The sequence below is a fragment of the Chiloscyllium plagiosum genome, chromosome 9 (assembly GCF_004010195.1).
Source record: "Chiloscyllium plagiosum isolate BGI_BamShark_2017 chromosome 9, ASM401019v2, whole genome shotgun sequence".
Classification (NCBI taxonomy): Eukaryota; Metazoa; Chordata; class Chondrichthyes; order Orectolobiformes; family Hemiscylliidae; genus Chiloscyllium; species Chiloscyllium plagiosum.
Window position 1 is genome coordinate 101,957,825 of NC_057718.1, and position 22,620 is coordinate 101,980,444.

The 22,620-nt window shown below is 45.1% G+C and overlaps 1 protein-coding gene across 1 annotated transcript in view; it reads right to left on the minus strand.

The window, feature by feature from the left end:
- Window positions 1-320: 320 nt before the first annotated feature.
- The window catches only part of pcsk2 (proprotein convertase subtilisin/kexin type 2), a 94,455-nt gene continuing 72,155 nt past the window's right edge, over window positions 321-22,620 (minus strand). Inside the window, exons 9-12 of the mRNA XM_043696651.1 lie at window positions 10,461-10,676; window positions 10,139-10,239; window positions 6,578-6,805; window positions 321-1,448 (exon numbers count right to left, since the gene is read on the minus strand). Of these exons, the coding sequence (XP_043552586.1) occupies window positions 962-1,448; window positions 6,578-6,805; window positions 10,139-10,239; window positions 10,461-10,676 (1,032 nt within the window). The 3' untranslated portion in view covers window positions 321-961. The remainder of the gene's footprint in view (window positions 1,449-6,577; window positions 6,806-10,138; window positions 10,240-10,460; window positions 10,677-22,620) is intronic.

The window sequence follows — 22,620 nt, forward strand, 5'->3', positions numbered from 1 at the left end:
CATGACTTATGTTACGAGGAGTAGTCCCATTTAGTTTCTTCATTTAGTTCTATCGTCACTGTTCAGTTCCTAGAGGCTGTGCTGGTTTAATTCCTAAACACATGATTGTGAATTTGATTTCTTTCTCACCCACCAGAATGCACTGTTTAAATGTTGTTAATCTTCCCACAAAGCTGCAGTAATGCAGCAAGCACAGTACAGTACTCCATGTGAAATAGTGCAGACACAGAGTGTATTCAGAGTCACTGCATTAATACTTGCTAAAAATGCTCTGGGATATAAACAATTAGGAAACTAAACCTTCATTTGCAAGGTTTTGGTTTTGGATTTAGGTTTTTTTTAATATCGTACAATGCAACAAAACAGAAGTGTTCACAGTTACAAAATGGGCAGTAATTGTTCACAAAACAATAATCTACGAATGCATGGTCTGTTTTATTTCATATTATTCCAATGCAGAGAAATAAATCATTCTGCCTATTGATTATCAGGAGAGGTGGGTGTGTATGACTCAGTGATTACCCACCTTCAGTGACACAGTGTAAAGTCTATCCAGCCAATAAAAGCCTGCTTTCAGCTTGGTTAAGCTCATATAGAGGAAATATACTGAAACCTATAGCCTGCGAAGTTGGAAATGTGTGTCTTTTATATAAACATTTATCACAAAAATATAAAGAGAATCCATCACTGCTTTGCTTGCAAGATTTCACTTTTAAATTTCACACATCAGGGATCCTTACATTCACCAACTGTACATAAAATTTGTGGAATTAACAGTTATCAGTGTAAAAAAATTGTCATTTAAATTTAATTATTAACTGACAACGTACAACAGATGAATTTAAGATCACAACAAGGTGTGATAATTTTGCAACAGGAAACATTCATATCAGTGTTAGATTACAAAGCAGCTACAATGTGGGATTTGGGGACGAAAGACTGACATGCAGCATTTACTAAACTAGTTTTTCCTCAGCAGGTTTTTTAGGCTTCTCTCCACTGCTTCATCCAACTCTTCCTCCAGCTCTTCCTTCTTTGACATAGCCAATTTGGACTGGTAATCACTCACTCTTTGGTCGATGTAAGGAGCACTCTGGGTCCCGTGGAGCATCAAGGTCCATTCCTTGAGCACCCCTTTCTGCTCAGTGCCACCAACAAAACCAACCTCCAGGATCCAAGTGCCCCTAGGGTCTTCGCCCCAGGTGTGTGTTGTCATGAAAGGCCACTTGTCAAAGCCCACCTTAGAGTCATCATCCCGTGGCCTGCGGCTGAGCAGAATGGACTTGGTGCCCATTGGGGAGGTCAGGTTGGCGTTAAGGTCACCTCGCCTGGTGGAATTCATGGTCACCACAGCCTGGACATGCTCAAGGTAGCGGACAAAGTTATCCTTCCCCTCACACGCATCGGTTGATATTTTTAGGACCATCTTGTTGTCCGATGAGATTGCCCTGTAACAAGGAAAAGAAATGGGAGGCCATTAAACAGGAGCAAGACTCTGGCTGCGATCATAAAAGATCCCTCAAAGTTGCCACCCAGGTTGATAGGGTTGTTAAGATGGCATATTGTGTTTTGGCTTTCATTCGCAGGGGGATTGAGTTTAAGAGCAGCGAGGTAATGCTGCAGCTCTATAGAGCCCTGGTTAGACCACACTTGGAATATTGTGTTCAGTTCTGGTCGCCTCATTATAGGAAAGACATGAAAGCTTTAGAGAGGATGCTGAGGAGATTTACCAGGATGTTGCCTGGACTGGAGGGCATGTCTTATGAAGAAAGGTTGTGGGAACTAGGACTTTTCTCATCGGAGTGAAGATGGTGAGAGGCAAATTGATAGAGGTGTGCAAGATGATGAGAGGCATAGATAAAGAGATTTTTTCCCAGAGCTGAAATGGCTATCAGAGAGGGCATAATTTTAAGGTGATTGAAGGAAGCTTTAGGGGAGATGTCATAGGTAGGTTCCTCACACAGAGAGTGGTGGGTGCATGAAATGCACTGCCAGCAGCGGTAGAATAGTCAGGACATTTAAGCAATAGGCACATGGATGATAGTAAAATGAAGTGCATGTAGGTTAGTCTGATCTTAGAATAGGATAAAAGGCTGGCATAACATTGAGGGCCGAAGAGCCTATACTCTGCTGTACTGTTCTATGTTCTATTTTCTATAAACTGAAGGACTCACCTTTGATCTGTCAGTTATGGTTGAGACTGCGGCTATGCTACTAAAGTCACCCTGTCGTCTGAGGGGTCAGTCACTGTAAAATGGTTTCTATGAAATAATTGTCTGCAAGATTGTGATTCTTATGGTCCCATTCGTGCTAATGACGTGCTGATCCTCTGCCCTTCTCTCTTCGTGAAAGCATCAACTTTTCGTTAGGGACATCGCAGTCTGGATTGTGAAGAATGGCCATGATAAAGCAGCATTTGATCATTAAAGAGTTTAAATAAGCTCCAAAGTTGAAACACAGACTCACCAAGCCCTGGGGAGAAACAATCTCTAGGCTGTCAGAAACTGCAGATACATTCATCAGAACGAGAAACCTGAGGTGATGTTTTGCCTACACAGGCTGCACCAGCACTGGGGATTTAAAGCATTCTGTGGGTGAAGTCAATCTAGCAGAAATGTCCTCCTACTCTTTTCATTTGCCTCAGGAAGCTCTTAGCTATGGTGCAGCATCAAGCATTCTGACAGCTAAGTGTTGCAGCCTGAGCCATCAGTTTTCCCAGCCGCTGAGGTTTTCATTAATTCTGATCTTTTTATGGGCTTTTACAGCAAGGCCTGATTATTACATTACTCCGATCACTTGCATTGCAGCTTCTCGTAATCTAACATCTTCAAATGTGGAAATGAAAGCCATTCATTTTATTAGATGTACCCTAAAGGATACAGCTCCTCAACTCTTTCGGAAGCAGAATTATTTACTTGTCTGGATTCAACAATGCACCATGCTGTTAAACAGTAATTGTATTCCTCAATATTATCACTAAAAAATACATCTTACGAAGTTAACACTACAGCAGGGAACCATTCGGCCTGATATCTGGCTCTGCATTTGTTTCGTCTGGAACATTTACTAAATCTGTGCAAGGACTTAATTATGCTTTAATTCTTAAAGGGTTCAAGAGTAAATATGACTGTTCAACATTAATGAGGTATGCTACTTTTATTTATTTATTCCCATTGTTCAAACACAGACATCAGTTGAAACAACAGCAGAATCAGATCTTTGCCTGTAGCGACAGTGACTATATTCCCATCAGGCAGCTCTCACATTACAGAGAGATATTGGGTGGTGGTCTAACCTGAAGATCACCACACCTCTAGTGATATTGGGAAGTAGAGAGCTTCATGATAACCTCAGATGATGCAGGATTTGAACCTGTGCTGTTGGAATCATTCTGCATTGTAAACCAGCTACCCAGCCAACTGGGCTAACATTAGACAATTTAAGATGAGCATTCAGTCACATCATGCAATCCATTTCCATTATATCATTATATGATTCCTTATTATTGAGTTCATTACCCACTTTAAGAACTCAGGCACCAGGTTTTACAATGTAAACTGGATTACAGCTCTGAAAGCTTTTTAAGACATTCGTTCACAGGACATGGGCATTGCTGGCTGAACTAAATTTTGTTGCCTTCATTAATTGCTCTTGAGAATGTGATGGCGAGCTGCCTTCTTGAACAGCTGAAATCCATTTGGCATAGGGACACACTCTAGTGTTGTGGAGAAGGAAGTTCCAGGGTTTTGACCCAGTGACACTGAAGGAACAGTGATATATTTCCAAATCAGGATGATGTGTGACTGGGAGTGGGTGGAGTTCTCATGTATCTGCTGCCATTGACCTTTTAGATAGTGGATGTTCTGGGTTTGGAAGGTGCTGTCAATGGATAATAGGTGAATTGTTGAAGTGCATCTCATAGATGGTATACATTGCTGCTAGTGAATGTTGTAGGAGCTGGTCTGGTGCCAGTCAGTCTTTGGTCTGGATGGTTTTGGGTTTCTTGAGTGTTGTTGGAGCTGCACGCTTCCAGGCAAGTGGAAACTATTCCATTACACTCTTTAAATAGCATCTTAGGGAAACAGGAGATAAGTTACTTGCCTCAGAATTCCAAGCCTCTGACCTGCTCTTATCGCCACAATATTTGTGGATGTAGGTTTGCTCACTGAGCTGGAAGGTTCATTTTCAGACGTTTTGTCACCCTACTAGGTAACATCATCAGTGACAAGATTAGAGTGGTGTTGGGAAAGGACGTTTCAGGCAAAAACCCTTCATCATTCCAGATGAGGGGCTTGTGCCCAAAATGTTGATTTTCCTGCTCCTCGGATACTACCTGACCTGCTGTGCTTTTCCAGCACCACTCTAATCTTGACTCTAATCTCCAACATCTGCAGTACCCACTTTTGCCTAACATCTTCAGAGAGCCTTCAGAGGCTCATCCAGAGGCTCACTGAAGATGTTACCTAGTATGGTGATGAAACGTCTGAAAACGAACCTTCCAGCTCAGCGAATAAACCTACATCCAGAACCTCAACCTGATTAACAAATCTTCTCAAAACTCGCCACAGTGTTTATATGGCTGGTCCAGTTTAGCTTTTGATTAGTGGTAAACCCCCAGAAGTGTTGATTGTTGGGGTAAAATGCCAGAGAATATAAAAGGACAAAGATTAGATTTTTTCTTGTTGAAGATGGTTGGTGTGGTGGCTCAGTGGTTAGCACTGCTGCCTCACAGTGCCAGGGAGCTGGGTTCAATTCCAGCCTCAGGCAACAGTCTGTGGAGTTTGCACGTTCTCCCTGTGTCTGCGTGGGTTTCCTCCCACAATCCAAAGATGTGCAGGTTAGGTGAATTGGCCCTGCTAAATTGCCTATACTGTAGGTTATTAGTCAGGGAGAAAGTGAGGAATGCAGATGCTGGAGATCAGAGCTGAAAATGTGTTGCTGGAAAAGCGCAGCAGGTCAGGCAGCATTCAAGGAGCAGGAGAATCGACGTTTCGGGCATGAGCCCTTCTTCAGGGGTTATTAGTCAGGAGTAAATATAGGAGAATAGGTCTGGGTGGGTTACTCTTTGGAGGGTCGGTGTGGACTTGTTGGGCCAAAGTGCCTGTTTCCACACTGTAGGGAATCTAATTCTTAAAAATAAATTGGCATTTGTATGGTAAAAATCTCCAGTCCGTTCAAATACAGCAAAGAAGATTTGACATAGCATGCAGCCAGAGGATACACGCATGTTCATCTCAATCTCTCCCAATGGAACTGTTGTCTCAATCCTCAATGATTTTGTTACTTTAAATGGTGACTAAGCAACACATTTCGACCCTTAAGACATAGGTGAGTTATCTTCCTGTTCCTTCAGCTCCTCATCGCTTATAAAGCCTTTTACATATCGTGTGCTGGGTCTATTGGGATTGTATGAACATACATTCCCATGTGATGTATATAATTTCAACAGACTGAAGGGAATGTCTAGCGGTGACCTGTGACTGCCCTAACCACAAGACCATTGACTAACCATCCTACCATGAAGATTGAGCAGTGCTGGATGAGGGAGCATCTGAACGAGGGCAGTGTTTAAACCTTCAGAAAAAGGGTTTGGAAAGTAGGTGAGAGGTGAAGGCTGGCAGAGGAGAGACAGGGATTAGGTTGTGGCTAGTAAATGGGTGGGTACACAGGGCAGATATCAGAAGCGGGTAAATGAGGGCTGTTACAGCAATCCGCTCTCTGGGCTGGGATGGGGGTGTTCAGGTCAGAGTGTGATGGGAGGGTGAGGTGTTGGGTTCATAGGCAGTAGGGATGTAGTCATGTAGTGGCTGCAGGAACTAGGTGGAGATGGGGAATGATTGGGAAGGGGGATGGAGCTGGGGGTGAGGTTGGGTAGGATCCAGCAGAGGTGGGGAGACAGGTGGGGGACGAGGAAGGTGTCTTATCTGTGGGGGACGAGGAAGGGGATTGAAGGTTGAATCTGGAGGGATCAAGTGGTTGGGGGAGGGGGAGTGTCAGTGTTAACATTCGGGGAATCAGTTTAATAGTTATCCAAGAGCTGCAATGGGCTTTAATATTCTAGGCAGGCCACTGAGTCAGAAACCTCCAAACTCTCTGAGTCTCCAACTGTCTGGGAGGATTCCTGATGGCGTCAATTGCCCATCACAGGTTTCAACTTACAGGGCAACTGCCGAGGAGTTAGCCAGGACCTCCACATGTTCGCAGTCTGCAGTGTTGTCAGGATCATCTTACTATTGGAACAACTGCGCCATTCAGATTCAGTACTGCCGATGGAGGGACAGATATTGTCAAGAACACAAGGATTACTTCTCTGTTTCTCTTTGAAGTAGAGGCTTTTCTTTCTAACATTCACCTGCGAGAGCAGACAGCTATGCTGGTTAATGGTATCGACCACAACATGGCACCGGTGCTAGAGCAGCACTAGCTCAGTCCTGCTTTGGGTTTGCCAAACTTGGATTCTGGGCTCAAGCCCTGGTGAACTGGCTAGCATGAGAAGCCCTTTCCAGTCACCATAAAGTCTTACGTTCTCTTGGAGGTAAGTCTTAAGTGTCCTTGAATTATGTAAGTTACCACTTACTGTGGTTCCTGCACTGATCCTCCGACACAGTGGAACCTCTCAGGAACTGTCTTCCAGTCTCTGGCCATTTTAACCATCCCTCCAGCATCGAGCACTCCGTAACCAAAGAGGTGATTAAACTCCAAACCCACGCCATTCCTTCTCCATTTGTGCACCTCGTCGTGCAGTTGATTGCGTTTGGAAGTCAAGACAGTCAGGTGCTGCATGTCTCGCCAAGTCAGAGTGGGACTGTGGAGCAAAAATTGCAAAATGAGCAGGGAAATGGTGTGAGGTTTGCCCATCTGTTGTCAATTGCAAATCATGCAGTCAGCTTTGCAATAAGATGAAACATCCTGAAGAAATATAAAATGGTTTAATCCATGCGCAATAGACATTTTAGTTCAATATGAACTATTCTTTTGGAGTACTGTTGAGAGTGCAGTGCTGGAAAAGCACAGCAGGTCAGGCAGCGTCCGAGGAGCAGGAGAATCGGCGTTTTGGGCTTCATCGATGAAACATCGATGCCCAAAACGTTGATTCTCTTGCTCCTCGGATGGTGCCTGACCTGCTGTGCTTTTCCAGCACCGCACTCTCGACTCTGATCTCCAGCCTCTGCAGTCCTCACTGTGTCCCGTTCAGGTTTTCCTGTTTTGGAAGGATATTGTTAAGCTGGAGAGCTTGAGCAGGGTGTCAGAGCAAATTACTGCAGAGGCTGGAATCTGTACTGAAAACAACAAATGCTGGAGATCACACCAGGTCAGGCAGCAAAGATGGAGAGAGAGCAGGCTAATGTTTCAAGTCTATGTTACTCTTCATCAGATGAAGATGAGGAGTCATCCAGACTCGAAAGGTTAGCTTTCTCTCTCTCCATGGTTGCTGCCTGACCCACTGTGATCTCCAGCATTTGTTGTTTTTACCAGGATGTTGCCAGAAAAGGAGGGTCTGAGGTTTGAAGAAAAGGCTGGGGCTTTTTTGACAGGATCATAGGAGCCCCAGTGTGAGGTGACCTAATAGAGGTTTATAGAATCATGAGGGGTGTAGATATGGTGAATGGCAGATGTGTTCTCCCTAAGGAGGGGAATTCAAAACAAGGGGGTTTATTTTTAAGGTGAGAGGAGAAAGATTTAAAAAGGACATGAGGGGCAACTTATTTACACAGAGAGTGGTTTGTGTATGGAATGAACTTTCAGAGGATACAGGTACAGTTACAACATTTTAAGACTTTTCGATAATGAATAGAAATATTCATTCACTACATGAATAAGAAATGTTTGGAGGGATATGGGTCAAGTGCAGGCAGGTGGGACTCGTTGAGTTTGGGAACGTGGTCAGTGTGGATTAGATGAACCGAAGGGTCTGTTTCCGTGCTGTATGACTCTGAGTGTATTCACCTTATCTCTCTTTTTGGAGTGAACCTTGTCCACAGGAAGTCAAACTTCAGTTCAGGCTCAGGCTCAGTGCTAACACTTGCCTCTTGGAGTCAGGAGGTTATCAGATTCAAATCCCACTCCAGAGACTTGAACTGAGAAAACAGTGCTGACACCCTGGTGTAACACAGGAGGAGTCCTGCTCAGTTGCAGATGCTACCTTCTGGGTGAGCTGTTAAACTGGGACCCTTTAAAGAAGGTTGGAGGGACGTGCCACCCAAAATTCTGACTAACATTTATCCCATAATTATCATCATAAAAACATGAGCACATTTCTGAGTATGGGAACTTGCTATGTGCAAATTGGTTGCTGCATTTCATACATTCCAATGTATAAGGAGCAGGAGTAGGCCCTCAAGCCTGCCCCGCCATTCAATAAGATCATGGCTGATCTTTCGTGGCCTCAGCTCCAATTACCCGCCCGCTCACCATAACCCTTCATTCCTTTACTTTTCAAAAATCTGTCTATCTTTGGCTTAAAAAGGTTCAACGAGGTCACCTCAGCTGCTTCACTGGGCAGGGAATTCCACAGATAAACACTGTTTAATGTTTCAGGAAATCCTCCATCCATAACCATAGAAAGGCATCTTGCCTTTCGTCTTTCATGATCTCAAATGGGCAATATCCTTTGCTCATCTTTGCTTTGTGAAGTTTTATTCACAGTGATGTGAAGCATTGCCAGAGTACAGGATTAGTGTGGGCTCCAAGGATCAATTTCAAATCAAGACAGGAATATAGTCTACTGTCTCACCCAAGTACTGGTGCGCCTGACAGGCTGAGGTCGGAAGATCAAGAGATCAGATATTTGAGGGGTTTAAGATGATTCATGAATTTAATAGGGTAGGTAGAGAAACCATTTCCTCTTGTGGGACATTAGCCCAGAACAAAGCAGGCATAACCTTGGAGGTCAAACCATGCTGTTAGGACTCATACAAAGAGAAATCCAGGCATTCCACTCTCTCCCCAAAACCTGTTCAGAGTATAGGTCAATTAACAATTTCCAAAACAAGTTGTTATTTTATTGGTGAAAGGGTATTACTAGATATGGAGTCAAGATGGGTGCAGGAGTAGTGGTACAGGTAACCAATGCTCCATTGGAATGGAACAGGTGTGAGGAGATGAATGGGTTCCCCCAGTTTGTATATATCAAAACTGTACACTGATCAGGCTCTGGGCAAAGCCACTCAACCCAAAACATTAACTCTGATTCCTATCCACAGATGCTGCCAAACCTACTGAGCTTTTCCAGCAACTTCTACTTTTGTTGCTGTAGTTGACATTGATAGTAAGTTATTTTATCTAACTCTTTAACTAACTATGACACTATATATGTCTCACAGTATTTATGAACCAGTATAATTTACATTCTATTTATCCATGGGATGTGGGCATTGCTGGCTGGGCCCAGTATTTGTTGCCCGTCCCCAGCTCCACCTTGAGAAGGTGGGGGGTGAGCTGCCTTCTTGAACTGGTGCAGTCCATGTGCTGTAGGTAGACCCACAGTGCCTTTAGGGAGGGAATTCCAGGATTTAGACCCAGCAACAGTGAAGGAATGACGATATATTATTGAGTCAGGATGCTGAGTGGTTCAGGAGGGAATATATAGGTTCGATTCCCTGCAGTGTGGAAACAGGCCTTTGAGCCCAACAAGTCCACACCAACCCTCCGAAGAGTAACCCACCCAGACTCATTCCCCTACATTTACCCCTGACTAATGCACCTAACACTACAGTCAATTTAGCATGGCCAATTCACCTGACCTGCACGTCTTTGGACTGTGGGAGCAAACCGGAGCACCCGGAGGAAACTCACGCAATCACAGGGAGAATGCGCAAACTCCACACAAACAGTTGCCCAAGGCAGGAATTGACCCCGGGTCCCTGGCGCTGTGAGGCAGCAGTGCTAACCACTGAGCCACCGTGCCACCTATATAGGGGGGTGCATGTTCCCATGTATCTACTTCCCTTGTCTTTCTGGTTGGAAGGGGTGGTGGGTTTGGAAGGTCCTTTAGGAGGAACCTGAGTATGTTGATGAACAGCATCTTGAGGATGGTACACACATGATATGAAGCAACGTTCAACACGGTTTACATATTGTCACAAGCACAATGGAAAGTGGCACAGGGAGCATGCCAAATGAAGTAAATCATACATACTTTGCTTCCAAGGCCAGGGCAAAAACCCCAGCGGCTTCTGGTGCTGCAGCAGATGTCCCAGAATGACGGAGAGTGCAATTACCGTACAAATCAGTTGTTGCCTTTAATAAAACAATTGTGGGGAAAAGGAAAGAGATAATTAGGTCATTTATTTAATTAGGCAGCTTCTCTGTTGCACACTCAACGATAGAACAGCAATATCAATTACACATATCACTGAATGGCAGCCACAGCATTCTGAAAGCATTAGACCCCCCTGACAAAGGAGCAGCTGCTGCTCCGTGTCAAACAGCGTGACTGAGACAATAATATCAGTGCTCACCACACCAGCTTCTGGGTTTCTCTTCCTCCCGTTGCTGAAGGTAGAGGCAAGAGTTGAGGAGCAGCTTTCATCGTAGAGCGCCGTTCGGCCGTCGTTAATGGCCGAGTTGATGGAGATAGTCCACATGCTTGATGCATAACCATCACAGTTACAGTCGTCATAGCTGCCCCCGTCCCCAGAGGCCCACACGTAGATACTTCCCTTTCCATTCCGACCCTGGAGCAGATAATTACACTGTCAGGTTCAACAATATGCTGCTACAAGAAGGTGTTCGCTGGGTCAAACACTCGCTCTAGGGAGCACCATTAGTGTCAACCACAGATGTAATCTTAAATGGAGACTCTCTGCGCCCTCTCAAGTGGGACTAAAATATTCCACAGTGCTATCATGGACTGGGGGTTGCCGGGGGGGGGCAGAATCCCTGGTGTCCTGGTCAAAACTTAACCCTTAATCTTCTTTAGTTCTCAGACTGACCCACAGCACCATGACCTCCACTATGGGAAGACCAAGGATTCACCAGGAATCCTCAGCATTCTCACTGCCTGCAGTTGATATGCATTGGAAGGATTAGCAAGTTGATAGTCAGCGTACTTGGTTGTGACACCATAACATAATAAGAAATAGGAACAGAGGTAGGCCATTTGGCCCCCTGAGCCTGCTCTGCCATTCAATAGGATTACAGCTAATCGGTATTCCTCATGTCCACTTTCTTCCCTTTTCCCCGTAACCGTGGATTCCCTTAAAATACACAAGGACTCTGCCCCACAGCTCTCCATGGCATGGAGTTCATAATCCTCTGAGAGAAGAAATTCCTCCCCATCTCAGTCTGAAATTGCCCCTTTTATTCTGAGACTGTGCCCTCTGGTCCTGGACTCTCCCATGAGGGGGAACATCCTCTCAGCATTGACCTTGTCAAGTCCCCTAAGAATTCTACATGCTTCGTTGTAAATTAGTCCACTTGATCATCAAGTCCTGTAGTGGGATGCAAACTCGGGCCTTCTGGCTCAGAGTCAGGGACATGACTCTGCACCACAAGACTTCCATCCTTCATACATAATTTAGTCTGCACCACATTGCTGTTTGCAGGAGCTGACTCTGGGCAGATTGGTTGTCAGGTTTCTGAAATTCTGCTCAGTAGAATAAGTGCTCATTGGCTGCAAAGTGCTTCAGGATTTCCAGGGGTCATGAAAGGCACTATACAAATGCAAGTCTTTCTTTTCATTACTATGTAATCTCACTATGTTGGGAGTGACAAAACTAAAATTACAGAAATAGTGGTGACAAGATCATTTGTAAAATGTTACCTTATAAAACGTGGAACAAAATAGGACTTATGGCAGGGACTGAAGACAATGATTTTATCAAATAGCAAAACAGGCTCAAGGGGCCGAATGGCCTACTCAGAGTCATAGAGCTGTACAGCACGGAAACAGATATTTCAGTCCAACCCATCCATGCCGACAAGACATCCTAAATTAATCTAGTCCCATTTGCCAGCACTTGGCCCATATCCTTCTAAACCTTTCCTAGTCAGGTTGCTCACTGAGCTGGCAGGTTTGATTTCAGATGTTTCGTCACCATGCTAGGTAACATCATCAGTGAGCCTCTGGTGAAGCATTGGTGTTCTGTCCCGCTTTGTATGAATGTGTCTTGGTCTGTTAAGGTGGGTGATATCATTTCTGGTTCTTTTTCTCAGAGGCTGGTAAATGGGGTCCAAATCGATATGTTTATTGATGGAGTTCTGGTCTGAATGCCAGGCCTTTAGGAATTCCCATGTGTGTCTCTGTTTAGCCTGTCCCAGGATGGATGTGTTGTCCCAGTCAAAGTGGTGTCCTTCTTCATCTGTATGTAAGTATATACATCTGTATACTAGTGATCGTGGGTTATATCTTTTGGTGATTAGTTGGTGTTTGTGTATCCTGGTGGCTAGTTTCCTGTCTGTGTGTCCGATGTAGTTTTGTTACAATCTTTGCAGAGTATTTTGTAAATGACATTTGTTTTTCTCGTTGTTGGTACAGGGTCCTTTAGGTTCATCAGGAGTTGTTTCAGTTTGTTGGTAGGCTTGTGGGCTACCATGATGCCAAGGGGTCGGAGTAGTCTGGTAGTCATCTCTGATATGTCTTTGATGTATGGTAGTGGTAGAAGGCTCATGCCATTCCATCCACTCCACCCAAGAATTCCTGAACATCATTAAAGACACCAAGATAGACGAAGACGAAATAATGGTCTCCTTTGCTATAATAGCCCTATTCATACCCATCAACATCAACCTGGCCAAGGAAACACTGACCGCACTGCGAGACAAACCAAGGACACAAACACCAGACAACACCAACTCCATCTGCGAGGACAACATCTTCAAGCTAGTGGATCTGTGCTTCACTACTCACTTCACCTTCAATGACAAGACCTACAAACAAATCAACAGAACACCCATGGGATCACCAATATCAGGCTTCTTAGCAGAAGCAGTAATGCAGACACTCAAACAAACAGCTCTCCCCATGATCCAACCCAAATTTTGGATCCGCTACATGGATGGCACTTTTGTCATCACTAAACAGAACAAATTAGAGGAAATCTACAACATCATCGACAACACGATTGCTCAGTGGCTAACACTGCTGCCTCACAGCGCCCAGGGACCAGGGACCTTGGCCGACTGTGTGAAGTTTGCACATTCTCCCCATGTCTGCGTGGATTTCCTCCCACAGTCCAAAAACGATGTGCAGGCCAGGTGAATTGGCCATGCTAAATTGCCCATCGTGTTAGGTGCATTAGTCAGGGGTAAGTGTAGGGAAATGATTTGGGTGGGTTACTCTTCGGAGGTTTGGTATGGACTTGTTGGGCCGAAGGGCCTGTTTCCTTACTGTAGGGAATCTAACCGAAAACATCCTTACTGTCATACATTTCATAAAGGGGAAGGGGAACAACAACAGACTCCCTTCCCTAGATGTCACAGTGGAACAAACAGCTAATGGAGAACTGCAGACAGTGTCTATAGGAAAGCAACACACACAGACCAGATCCTTAACTAGAGAAGCAAACATCCTAACACCAACAAATGGATGCATTAGGGAATTATTTACACGGGCCACAAAACACTGTAGCACCCAGGAACTATGAACAGAAGAAGAACATTTTCTGTACAATGTAATCAAGAAAAACAGGTACCCGATAAACACAGTCCACTGATTCTTAAACAACAACCCCAAACAAATAGAAACAACATGCCCCAAAACTCTAGCCACATTACCATACATCAAAGACACCTCGAAGATGTCTACTAGACTACTCTGAGCCCTTGGCATCATGGCAGCACACAAATCTACCAACACAGTGAAACAGCTCCTGATTAAACTAAAGGATCTTATAACAACAACCAGCTAAACGAATGTCATTTACAAAATACCGAGCAAGCACTGTAACAAACACCACATCAGACACACAGAAAGGAAACTAGCCAACAGGAAGCACGAGCATCAATTAGCCACTAAAAGACATGACCCTCTCTCACTAGTATCCTTACATACAGATGAAGAAGGACTGGGACAACACATCCATCCTGGGACAGGCTAAACAGAGACACACATGGGAATTCCTAAAGGTCTGGCATTCAGACCAGAACTCCATCAATAAACACATCAAATTGGATCCCATTTACCAACCTCTGAGAAAAAGAACCAGAAATGATATCACGCACCTTAACAGACCAAGACACATTCATACAAAGCGGGACAGAACACCAGCCCTTCACTGGAGACTCACTAGCATGGTGACGAAACATCTGAAATCAAACCCGCCAGCTCAGTGAGCAAACTTACACTCTGAACCTCAACCTGAGCTACGAATCTCTCAAAAATCGCCTTCCTATTCATATACCCATCCAGATGCCTTTTAAATGTTGTAATTGTACCAGCCTCCACCACTTTCTCTGGCAGCTCATTCCATACACGCACCACCCTCTGCGTGAAAAATTTGCCCCTTATGTTCTTTTTAAATCTTTCCCCTCTCATCTTAAACCTACTCCCCCACTCTGGGGAAAAGATCATGTCTATTCACCCTCATGATTTTATAAACTTCTATAAGGTCACTCGCTCAGCCTCCGATGCTCCAGAGACAATACCCCTCCGATCCTATTTGGTATGTAAGGTGGAACATACCTTGCTGGGAGTGCAATTAGCCTTTGGCAGTGAATTGGACTGAAAAAAGGGAGGTTTAAAAAAAGAGAGGTAAACATAACGAGACAGGCAAATTAAAAATGTGAATTTAGGGAAATGGGAAGATATCAGAATATGAGCAAAAAGCAATAAGGGCAATAAGAGGGTGCTAATTAGGCACATTCACAGGAAGGACACAGCAGGCCAGGCAGCATCCGAGAAGCAGGAGAATCGACGTTTCGGGCATAAACCCTTCTTCAGGAATGAGGCTGGTGTGCCAGGCGGGCTAAGATAAAAATCATGTGGTCAGGGTCTGGCGATGGAGGAGGCCAAGGACCTGCATGTCCTTGGTGGAGTGGGAGTGGGAGTTAAAGTGTTCTGCCACGGGGCGGTTGGGTTGGTTGGTGCGGGTGTCCCAGAGGTGTTCCCTGAAACGTTCTGCAAATAGGCAGCCCATCTCCCCAATGTAGAGGAGACCACATCGGGTGCAACGGATACAGATGATGTGTGTGGAGGTGCAGGCAAATTCACCTACACTCCTATACTCCTGCCCACTCTTAGAATCCCATGATTCCCTGTGAGGCTGAAACTCTGTCTGTCCTGAGCTAACTGTATTCAGTGACAGGGACTCCACAACTGTTTGGGGTAGAGAAACCTAAAGGTTCACGATCATCCAAGTAAAGGCATTTCTCCTTATAGAATCCCTACAGTGTGGAAAAAGGCCATTTGGCCCTACAAATCCACATTACCCTCCAAAGAGTTACCCACCCAGACCCATTCCCCTACGTTTACCCCTGGCTAATACACCTAAAGTACACATCCCTGGACACTATAAGCAATTTCAGCATGGCCAATCCACCTTAACCAGCACATCTTTGGATTGAGGGAGGAAACCCACACAGACACAGGGAGAATGTGCAAACTCCACACAGTCAGTCGCCTGAGGCTGGAACCGAACCTGGGCCCCGGTACTGTGAAGCAGCAGTGCTAACCACTGAGCCAACATGCTTGGTCCTAAATGTCTGCCCCTTATGCTGAGATTCTGCAGTGTGTTTTAATTCTCTGAGCAATGGAAACATCTTTCAGCGTCTGCACTCTCAGGCCCCTTCAGAACAACAGTTTAATAACCATGAAGGACTGGGGTTCTATAATAGAGCTGGAAATTGCTGAATGTATGGAGGCCATGCAGAAAGCTGAGTTAATTAGGGCCAGTCAATGTGGACTTTTAAAGGAATACTAGGGATAGCAGGTCAGGGAGCACGTGTGGAGAGAGAAACAGAGTTAATGTTTTGACTCTGCTGTGACTCTCCCTCAGAACCCTTGTTTCTGCCCCAAGTAGAGTTAGGAATCTGGCCTCCATTTCCAATCCCTGCCTTTTTGACTTTCCTCCCCAAACATTGTGGGTTTACTATACAGCACTGTGAGGGGAGGGCAGTGCAGAAACAGGGTAACCTCAGGCATAACCTGTGGGGAATCTAGATTTCCATGATTTCAGTTGTTTGTCTCCAGTGGCACTGATGCCCGTATCGAAATTGCACCAGCTAATCCGATGCACAGCAAGATCCCACTAACAACAAGGAGCTGCGTGTCCTGTTAGTTGAGGCCAAGGCATGTGAGGGTGAGGAGAGGGCTAAGTCCCGTCGTCAATGTTTTTCCAAGAGCGACTATTGATGGACTCCATCTTCTGTCTGTCTGAGAAAGGTTAGTACCTTATCTGATGCAGGTTGGCACAGTGGCTCAGTGCTGCTGCCTCACAGGGACGCGAGTTCGATTCCAGCCTTAGGTGACTGTCTGTGTGGAGGTTGTATGTCCTCCCTGTGTCTGTGTGGATTATCTCCAGGTGCTCCGGTTTCTTCCCACAGTCCAAAGATGTGCAGGTTAGGATGTACAAAGTTAAAAATCACACAACACCAGGTTATGGTCCAACAGGTTTAATTGGAAGCACACTAGCTTTTGGAGCGTCGCTCCTTCATCAAGTGGAGATGGAGGAGCGTCACTCCGAAAGCTAGTGCTTCCAATTAAACCTGTTGGACTATAACCTGGTGTTGTGTGATTTTTAACTTTGTACACCCCAGTCCAACATCGGCATCTCCAAATCAGGTTAAGATGGATTGGCCATGCTAAATTACCCCATAGTGTGCAGGGATGTTAAGTTTAAGCCTGGTCAATGCAGGGTTACTCCAGGGAGCTGGGTCTAGAGGGTATGCCCTTTGGGACTGATTGGGCTGAATGTTGTCATTCTGCGCAGTGAGGTAGTAAGGTCACCGGTGTGCAGCTCAAGCAGAGAGGCAAGAAAGCTGCAGAACCACTCGATGCAGGGATATGTGACCTCAGTCTCAGGCAGTCAGCAGCAAAGAGCAGGGCTGTGGGTATCTGATCACATCTTGCTACATGTTCCTTTGTTGCATAAAGAGCAAAGCAGCTCTGCCAGGACAGTGAAATATGAGTGAACTGACAGGAGACAGCTACAAGCAGCGCAAATAGATTTCTGTTGCATAATAATTTTATTTATGGCTGACATTATTTGTGTGGGTGGAAGGCAATTAGATGAACAAAACACATCTCAGTGTTGCCAAGGGAGATTCCCCAGTGACTCGGCAGACAGTTCGATCATCTTGTTGGAGACCCCGGGATTTTAACTCCCCGGGTTGTGTGGGTTTACAGTTTCGGGGAAGGGCAAACAAATTGAGAAGAACATCAGAAATAGGAGCAGGAGAAGGCATTCCGCCCCGGCTCTGCTACGCACTGTGATCATGGCTGATCATAAATTCATGGAATCAAACAGTATAGAAGAGACCTTTTGGCCCATAGGATCTGAGCTGCCAACTGACATTTTACCTCAACTTCACTTTGCAGTCCTAACCCCAAATCCATTAATTCCCAGAAAACTATTGCTTTCTGTCTTGCTCACTGACTGAGCTGCTGAGGTAGAGCATTTATAGGATTCACCATTCAATGTCTCCTTGTCTCAGTCCTAAATAGCTTATACCGATTCTGAGACATTCACCCCATTGCTGTATTAAGGTGGGAAACATGTCAGCCATCTTGTGCATAGCAAGCTCCCACAAACAGCAATTCCGTAATCTTCTTAGGGATAGTATCATAGAATCCCTACAGTGTGAGAGCAAGGCCATTTGACCTATTGAGTCTGCACTGACCCTCCAAGGAGCATGTAACTTAGACCCCAATCCCCATAACTCTGCATTACACGTGGCTAAGCCACCTAACCTGGATGCAATAAGCATTTTAGTATGGCGAACCCCCTGAAACTGCAGGAGGAAACCAGAACAGCCAGAGAAAACTTATGCAGAGACAGGGAGAACATGCAAAGTCCACACAGACTGTCTCTCTTAGGTGGAACTGAACCCAGGTGCCTGGCACTGTGAGGCAGTAGTGCACCCCACTGAGCCACCATGTCAGATGGTTTTTGTTTTCGTTTTAATATGAGTTTGATCTATGCAGGACTGGAGTGCAAAGTGATAACTGCTGCCTTTTCCCATTCCAGGATTAAACATTGTTGCCTTTCAAAATTCTGGAACTCCCTCCCAAAGGGCATTGTGTGTCAACTCAGTGCATCTGGACTGCTGTGGTTCAAGAAGGCAGCTCAACCCCCCCTTCTCAAGGGGCAACTAGGGACGGGCAATAAATGTGGCCCAGCCAGCGATACCCACTCCCCACGGGTAACTAAGAGTGTTTCTGTTCTAAATGAGTTTCTGGACCATTTGTTAAAAAACATTACAATCACAAAACTGACCCAATCCAATTTATAGCTTGCAGACCTTTCACCATGAGATCTCTGCTGAGTGCAGAATACCAATGTGGCATGCACTTAAACTCTGACAAACTCACCGTAATAATTCTGACTTGACACCACTATGACTAGCAAAGTGAGGAAAACCTTGAAGCCATTAAGTCTTGTTTAGATTTTCCTCCCAATTACACAGGTGAAGGGCCAGTGTTTAGATTGAGCAGTGAATTAATAAATCCCTGGTTGTTGTCAACATTGTAACCTGAACGGTACAAGCTAATCCATCCTCACACTTTGCAGCCGCTTGTAAGCAGATGCTGTTTTCACTGCTGAGTGCTTCCCATTGGTTTGCCAGAGGTGCTAAACCAGAGCTCAGAAACAAGCAAAAAGGTCCTTCATACCCGTATTAGACAAACCAACTTTCGCCAGACTTTACACTTTGCTGCAAAGCAAATCAATATTTACAGTTGAAATTTTTAAAAAATTCTAAAATACTGCCTTCAGTTACGTGGAGGTGGTCACGTAGTGGTGATATCACTGGACTAGCAATCCCAAGCTCCTCCACACTAATGTTCGACAGTCATGGGGTCAGATACCCATCAGGCAAATGGTGGAATGCAAATTCAATGTTTTTGTTTTGAAAAAGCCATCCCACTAATGACCATGTAACCACTGTCAATCATTGTAAAGCCCAACAGGCTCACCGCTGTCCTTCAGGGAAGGAAAGCGAATGTAATGTTGTCATTTATCTCAAGAGGGTTGGAATATAAAAGCTGCGATGTGCTTCTGAGACTTCATAAAGCTCTAGTTAGGCTCCATTTAGAATACTGTGTCCAATTTTGAGCCCCACACCTCAGGAAGGACAGACTGGCACTGGAACGTGTCCAGTGGAGATTCGCATTAATGATCCCTGGAATGGTCGGCCTAACATACGATGAATGGCTGAGGATCCTGGGATTGTATTCATTAGAGTTTAGAAGGTTGAGGGAGATCTATTAGAAACTTACAAGATAATGCATGGCTTAGAAAGGGTGGACGCTGGGCATTTGTTTCCATTAGGCGAGGAGACTAGGACCCGTGGGCACAGCCTTAGAATTAGAGGGGGTCAATTTAGAACGGAAATGAGGAGACATTTCTTCAGCCAGAGAGTGGCGGGTCTGTGGAATTCATTGCCACGGAGTGCAGTGGAGGCTGGGACGTTAAATGTCTTCAAGGCAGAGATTGAAAAAGTCTTGATTTAGGAAGGAATTAAGGGACACGGGGAGAGTGCGGGTAAGTTGAGTTGAAATGCCTATCAGCCATGATTAAATGGGGGAGTGGGCTCGATGGGCTGACTGGCCTTACTTCCACTCCTATATCTAATGATCTTATGTTCTTTTGGAAATCTGCCATCCTTACCTGGTCTGGCCTACATGTGACTCCATACCCAAGGCAATGGGGTTGACTCCTATCTGCCCTCTGGGTATTAAATGCTGCCCACATTCCCTGGCAAATGTTTATAAAGAGTGTTATCCTCAGAGGAGAAAAGGTTGAGAGGAGATTTGATGGGTCTGGATGATGCAGGCTGTGACATGAGATCCTTAAGGGCATTTGACTAAGGGGATGGATTCTGAAAGGACATTTATCCTTGTGAGAAAGACTAGGACTAGGGGACACTCACACAAACAAGTGTATCTTCCATTTCAGAAATGGATGAGGCAGAAATATTTTCATTCAGGGGGCCATGAGTCTCTGAAACTCTCTTCCCCACAAAGCGGTAGAGGTGGGGGTCATTGAACATTTTTAAGGTGGAGTAAGATAGATTCTTGGCCAATGAGGAGGTTATTGGGTTTGGTGGGAATGTGGAGTTGAGGACATAATCAGATCAGCCATGACTTTAATGAATTACAAGTCAGGCTAGAGGGGCTGAATAGCCTTCGCTTTGTATGCTCAGAGGCAAACATTGAGTAACTCTTCCCATTGGCAGAAATGTCAAAAACCAAAAGACTCTATCAATATGATAAATGGCAAAAGAAACCCAATGGCCACAGGAGAAATAACCTTTTCCCTGAATGAACGGTTTAGGATCTGGACTTCCTGAGTATGTGATAGAAACAGAGTCAATCCTCGATTTTGAAATGGAATACAATGGTTAGCTTTTAACTTTACTTCTTTATTTTTCTACCTTGTACCTAGGATTTGGTAACTAGGTACCTGGCACCTAAGATGGCGTTGGGAATGACAACTTTGTACACTTTTCACTCTATTCCTCTACTTGAGCACACCTGAAATAAAATCTAATTCTAATTCTAAGGACTTGTCAGCCTGTAGGTGGGGCTGTGGGACAAACAGAGATGCTCTTGCAGAAGGCCTACATGGGCTCATTGGGCTGAAGGGTCTCAATTCGTGTTGTAGCCATTGTATTATGACTTGGTCACACCCCTCTGGCTAAATCCACAAATCTGTACAAGCTACAGTCATTAAAGGACAGGAGACCCCAAGGTATACATTACCAGATGAGTTAGGATGCAGAAGCATTGATATGATTTGATTTGTTAGTGTCACATGTATCACGGTACTGTGAAAAGTGCTGTCTTAAGTGCTTTGCAGACAGATTGTACTACACAAGTGCATCAGGCTAACAGAACAGAGTGCAAGATAGTGCCAAGAAGGTGCAGAGAGAGAGCAACATTAACATTAAAGAGGTCCATTCAAAAGCAGGGAAGAAGCTGTTCTTGAATCTGTTTGTACGTGTACACAAACATTTAAATCTTCTGCCAGACAGAAGAGGGTGGAAGAGAGTATAACTGAAGCTTTTGATTACTGGGCATGTATTTGAGGAGGACTAATTTGACACACTGTAGGGAAATAGCTGGCATCTCTGATTAAATTGGGCAGTGCTCTCAAAGAGGAGACAGTGAGGGCTGCAGATGCTGGAGATCAGAGTTGAGAGTGTGTTGCTGAAAAAGCACAGCAGGTCAGGCAGCATCTGAGGAGCAGGAAAATCGACATTTTCCTGATGAAGGGCTCTGACCCAAAACATCGATTTTCCTGCCCCTCGGGTGCTGCCTGACCTGCTGTGCTTTTCTCAAAGAGCCAGGATAGACCTAATGTTTTGAGCCTTTACCCCCATTGTGAGATTATACGATTCATCAGCCCAATCAAAGAGGCACCATCTTGCTGGGAAAGGTGAACCCGAATATTAGCAGAGTTCCATGGAATGAAAGTTTTTCCCAATCCCACTTTGTTACGTGAATCGCTTTACTTCACCTCCATTCCCTCCCTCTCTCCAACTGTTGCTACCTGCTCCTAGGGTAATCTTCTGCTTGATTCTTCCATGGGATGTGGGTTTCATGGGCAAGGCCAGCAGTTGTTGCCCATCCTTAATTGCCCCTGACCTGAGTGCCTTGCTCAGCTCTTCCAGGGGGCAGTTAAGCATCAATGACATTGTTGTGGGTCTGGAGTCACATGTTGGTCACATCAGGAAAGATTTCCTCCCTTTTGGGAACATTCTGACCCCAACGGCCCTTTGTGACTAGATTATGATAGGTTCATGGTCACCATTACTTAAGCTAGCTTTATGTTCCACAACTTGTAAAGACTGGAATTGAAATTTCACTCACTACCATGGTGGATTCAAATCTCCACACAACTACCCTGGGCCTCGAGGTTACTGACTCACTGACATTACCACTAACTACGCCATCATTTCTCCAAAAACACAATCAGAGATACTCAATGACAGCAGACCCAAGCTTTAGATTAGATTAGATTCCCTTCAGTGTGGAAACAGGCCCTTTGGCCCAAATAGTCCACACCGACCCTCCGAAGAGTAACCCACCCAGACTCATTTCCCTCTGACTAATGCACCTAACACTACAGGCAATTTAGCATGGCCAATTCACCTGACCTGCACATCTTTGGACTGTGGGAGGAAACCGTAGCACCCGGAAGAAACCCACGCAGACATGGGGAGAACGTGCAAACCTCACACAGTCAGTCGCCCAAGGCTGGAATCAAACCTGGGACCCTGGTGCTGTGAGACAGCAGTGCTAACCACTGAGCCACCATGCTGCCCATAAATAGTGTAAAAGTGTTGCAAGATTGGGCCTCACATGATCACACTTTTCCATGCTCCATCAGATATTGACCTTCCATTTTCTTCAACCTCACCCCCATCCTCTATCTCCCTCTCCTCCACTTCTCCCTTTTCTCCATCCCCAAACCCCCATCTAACCTGTCCTCCATCTCCCTCTCCATCATCTCCCTCTTG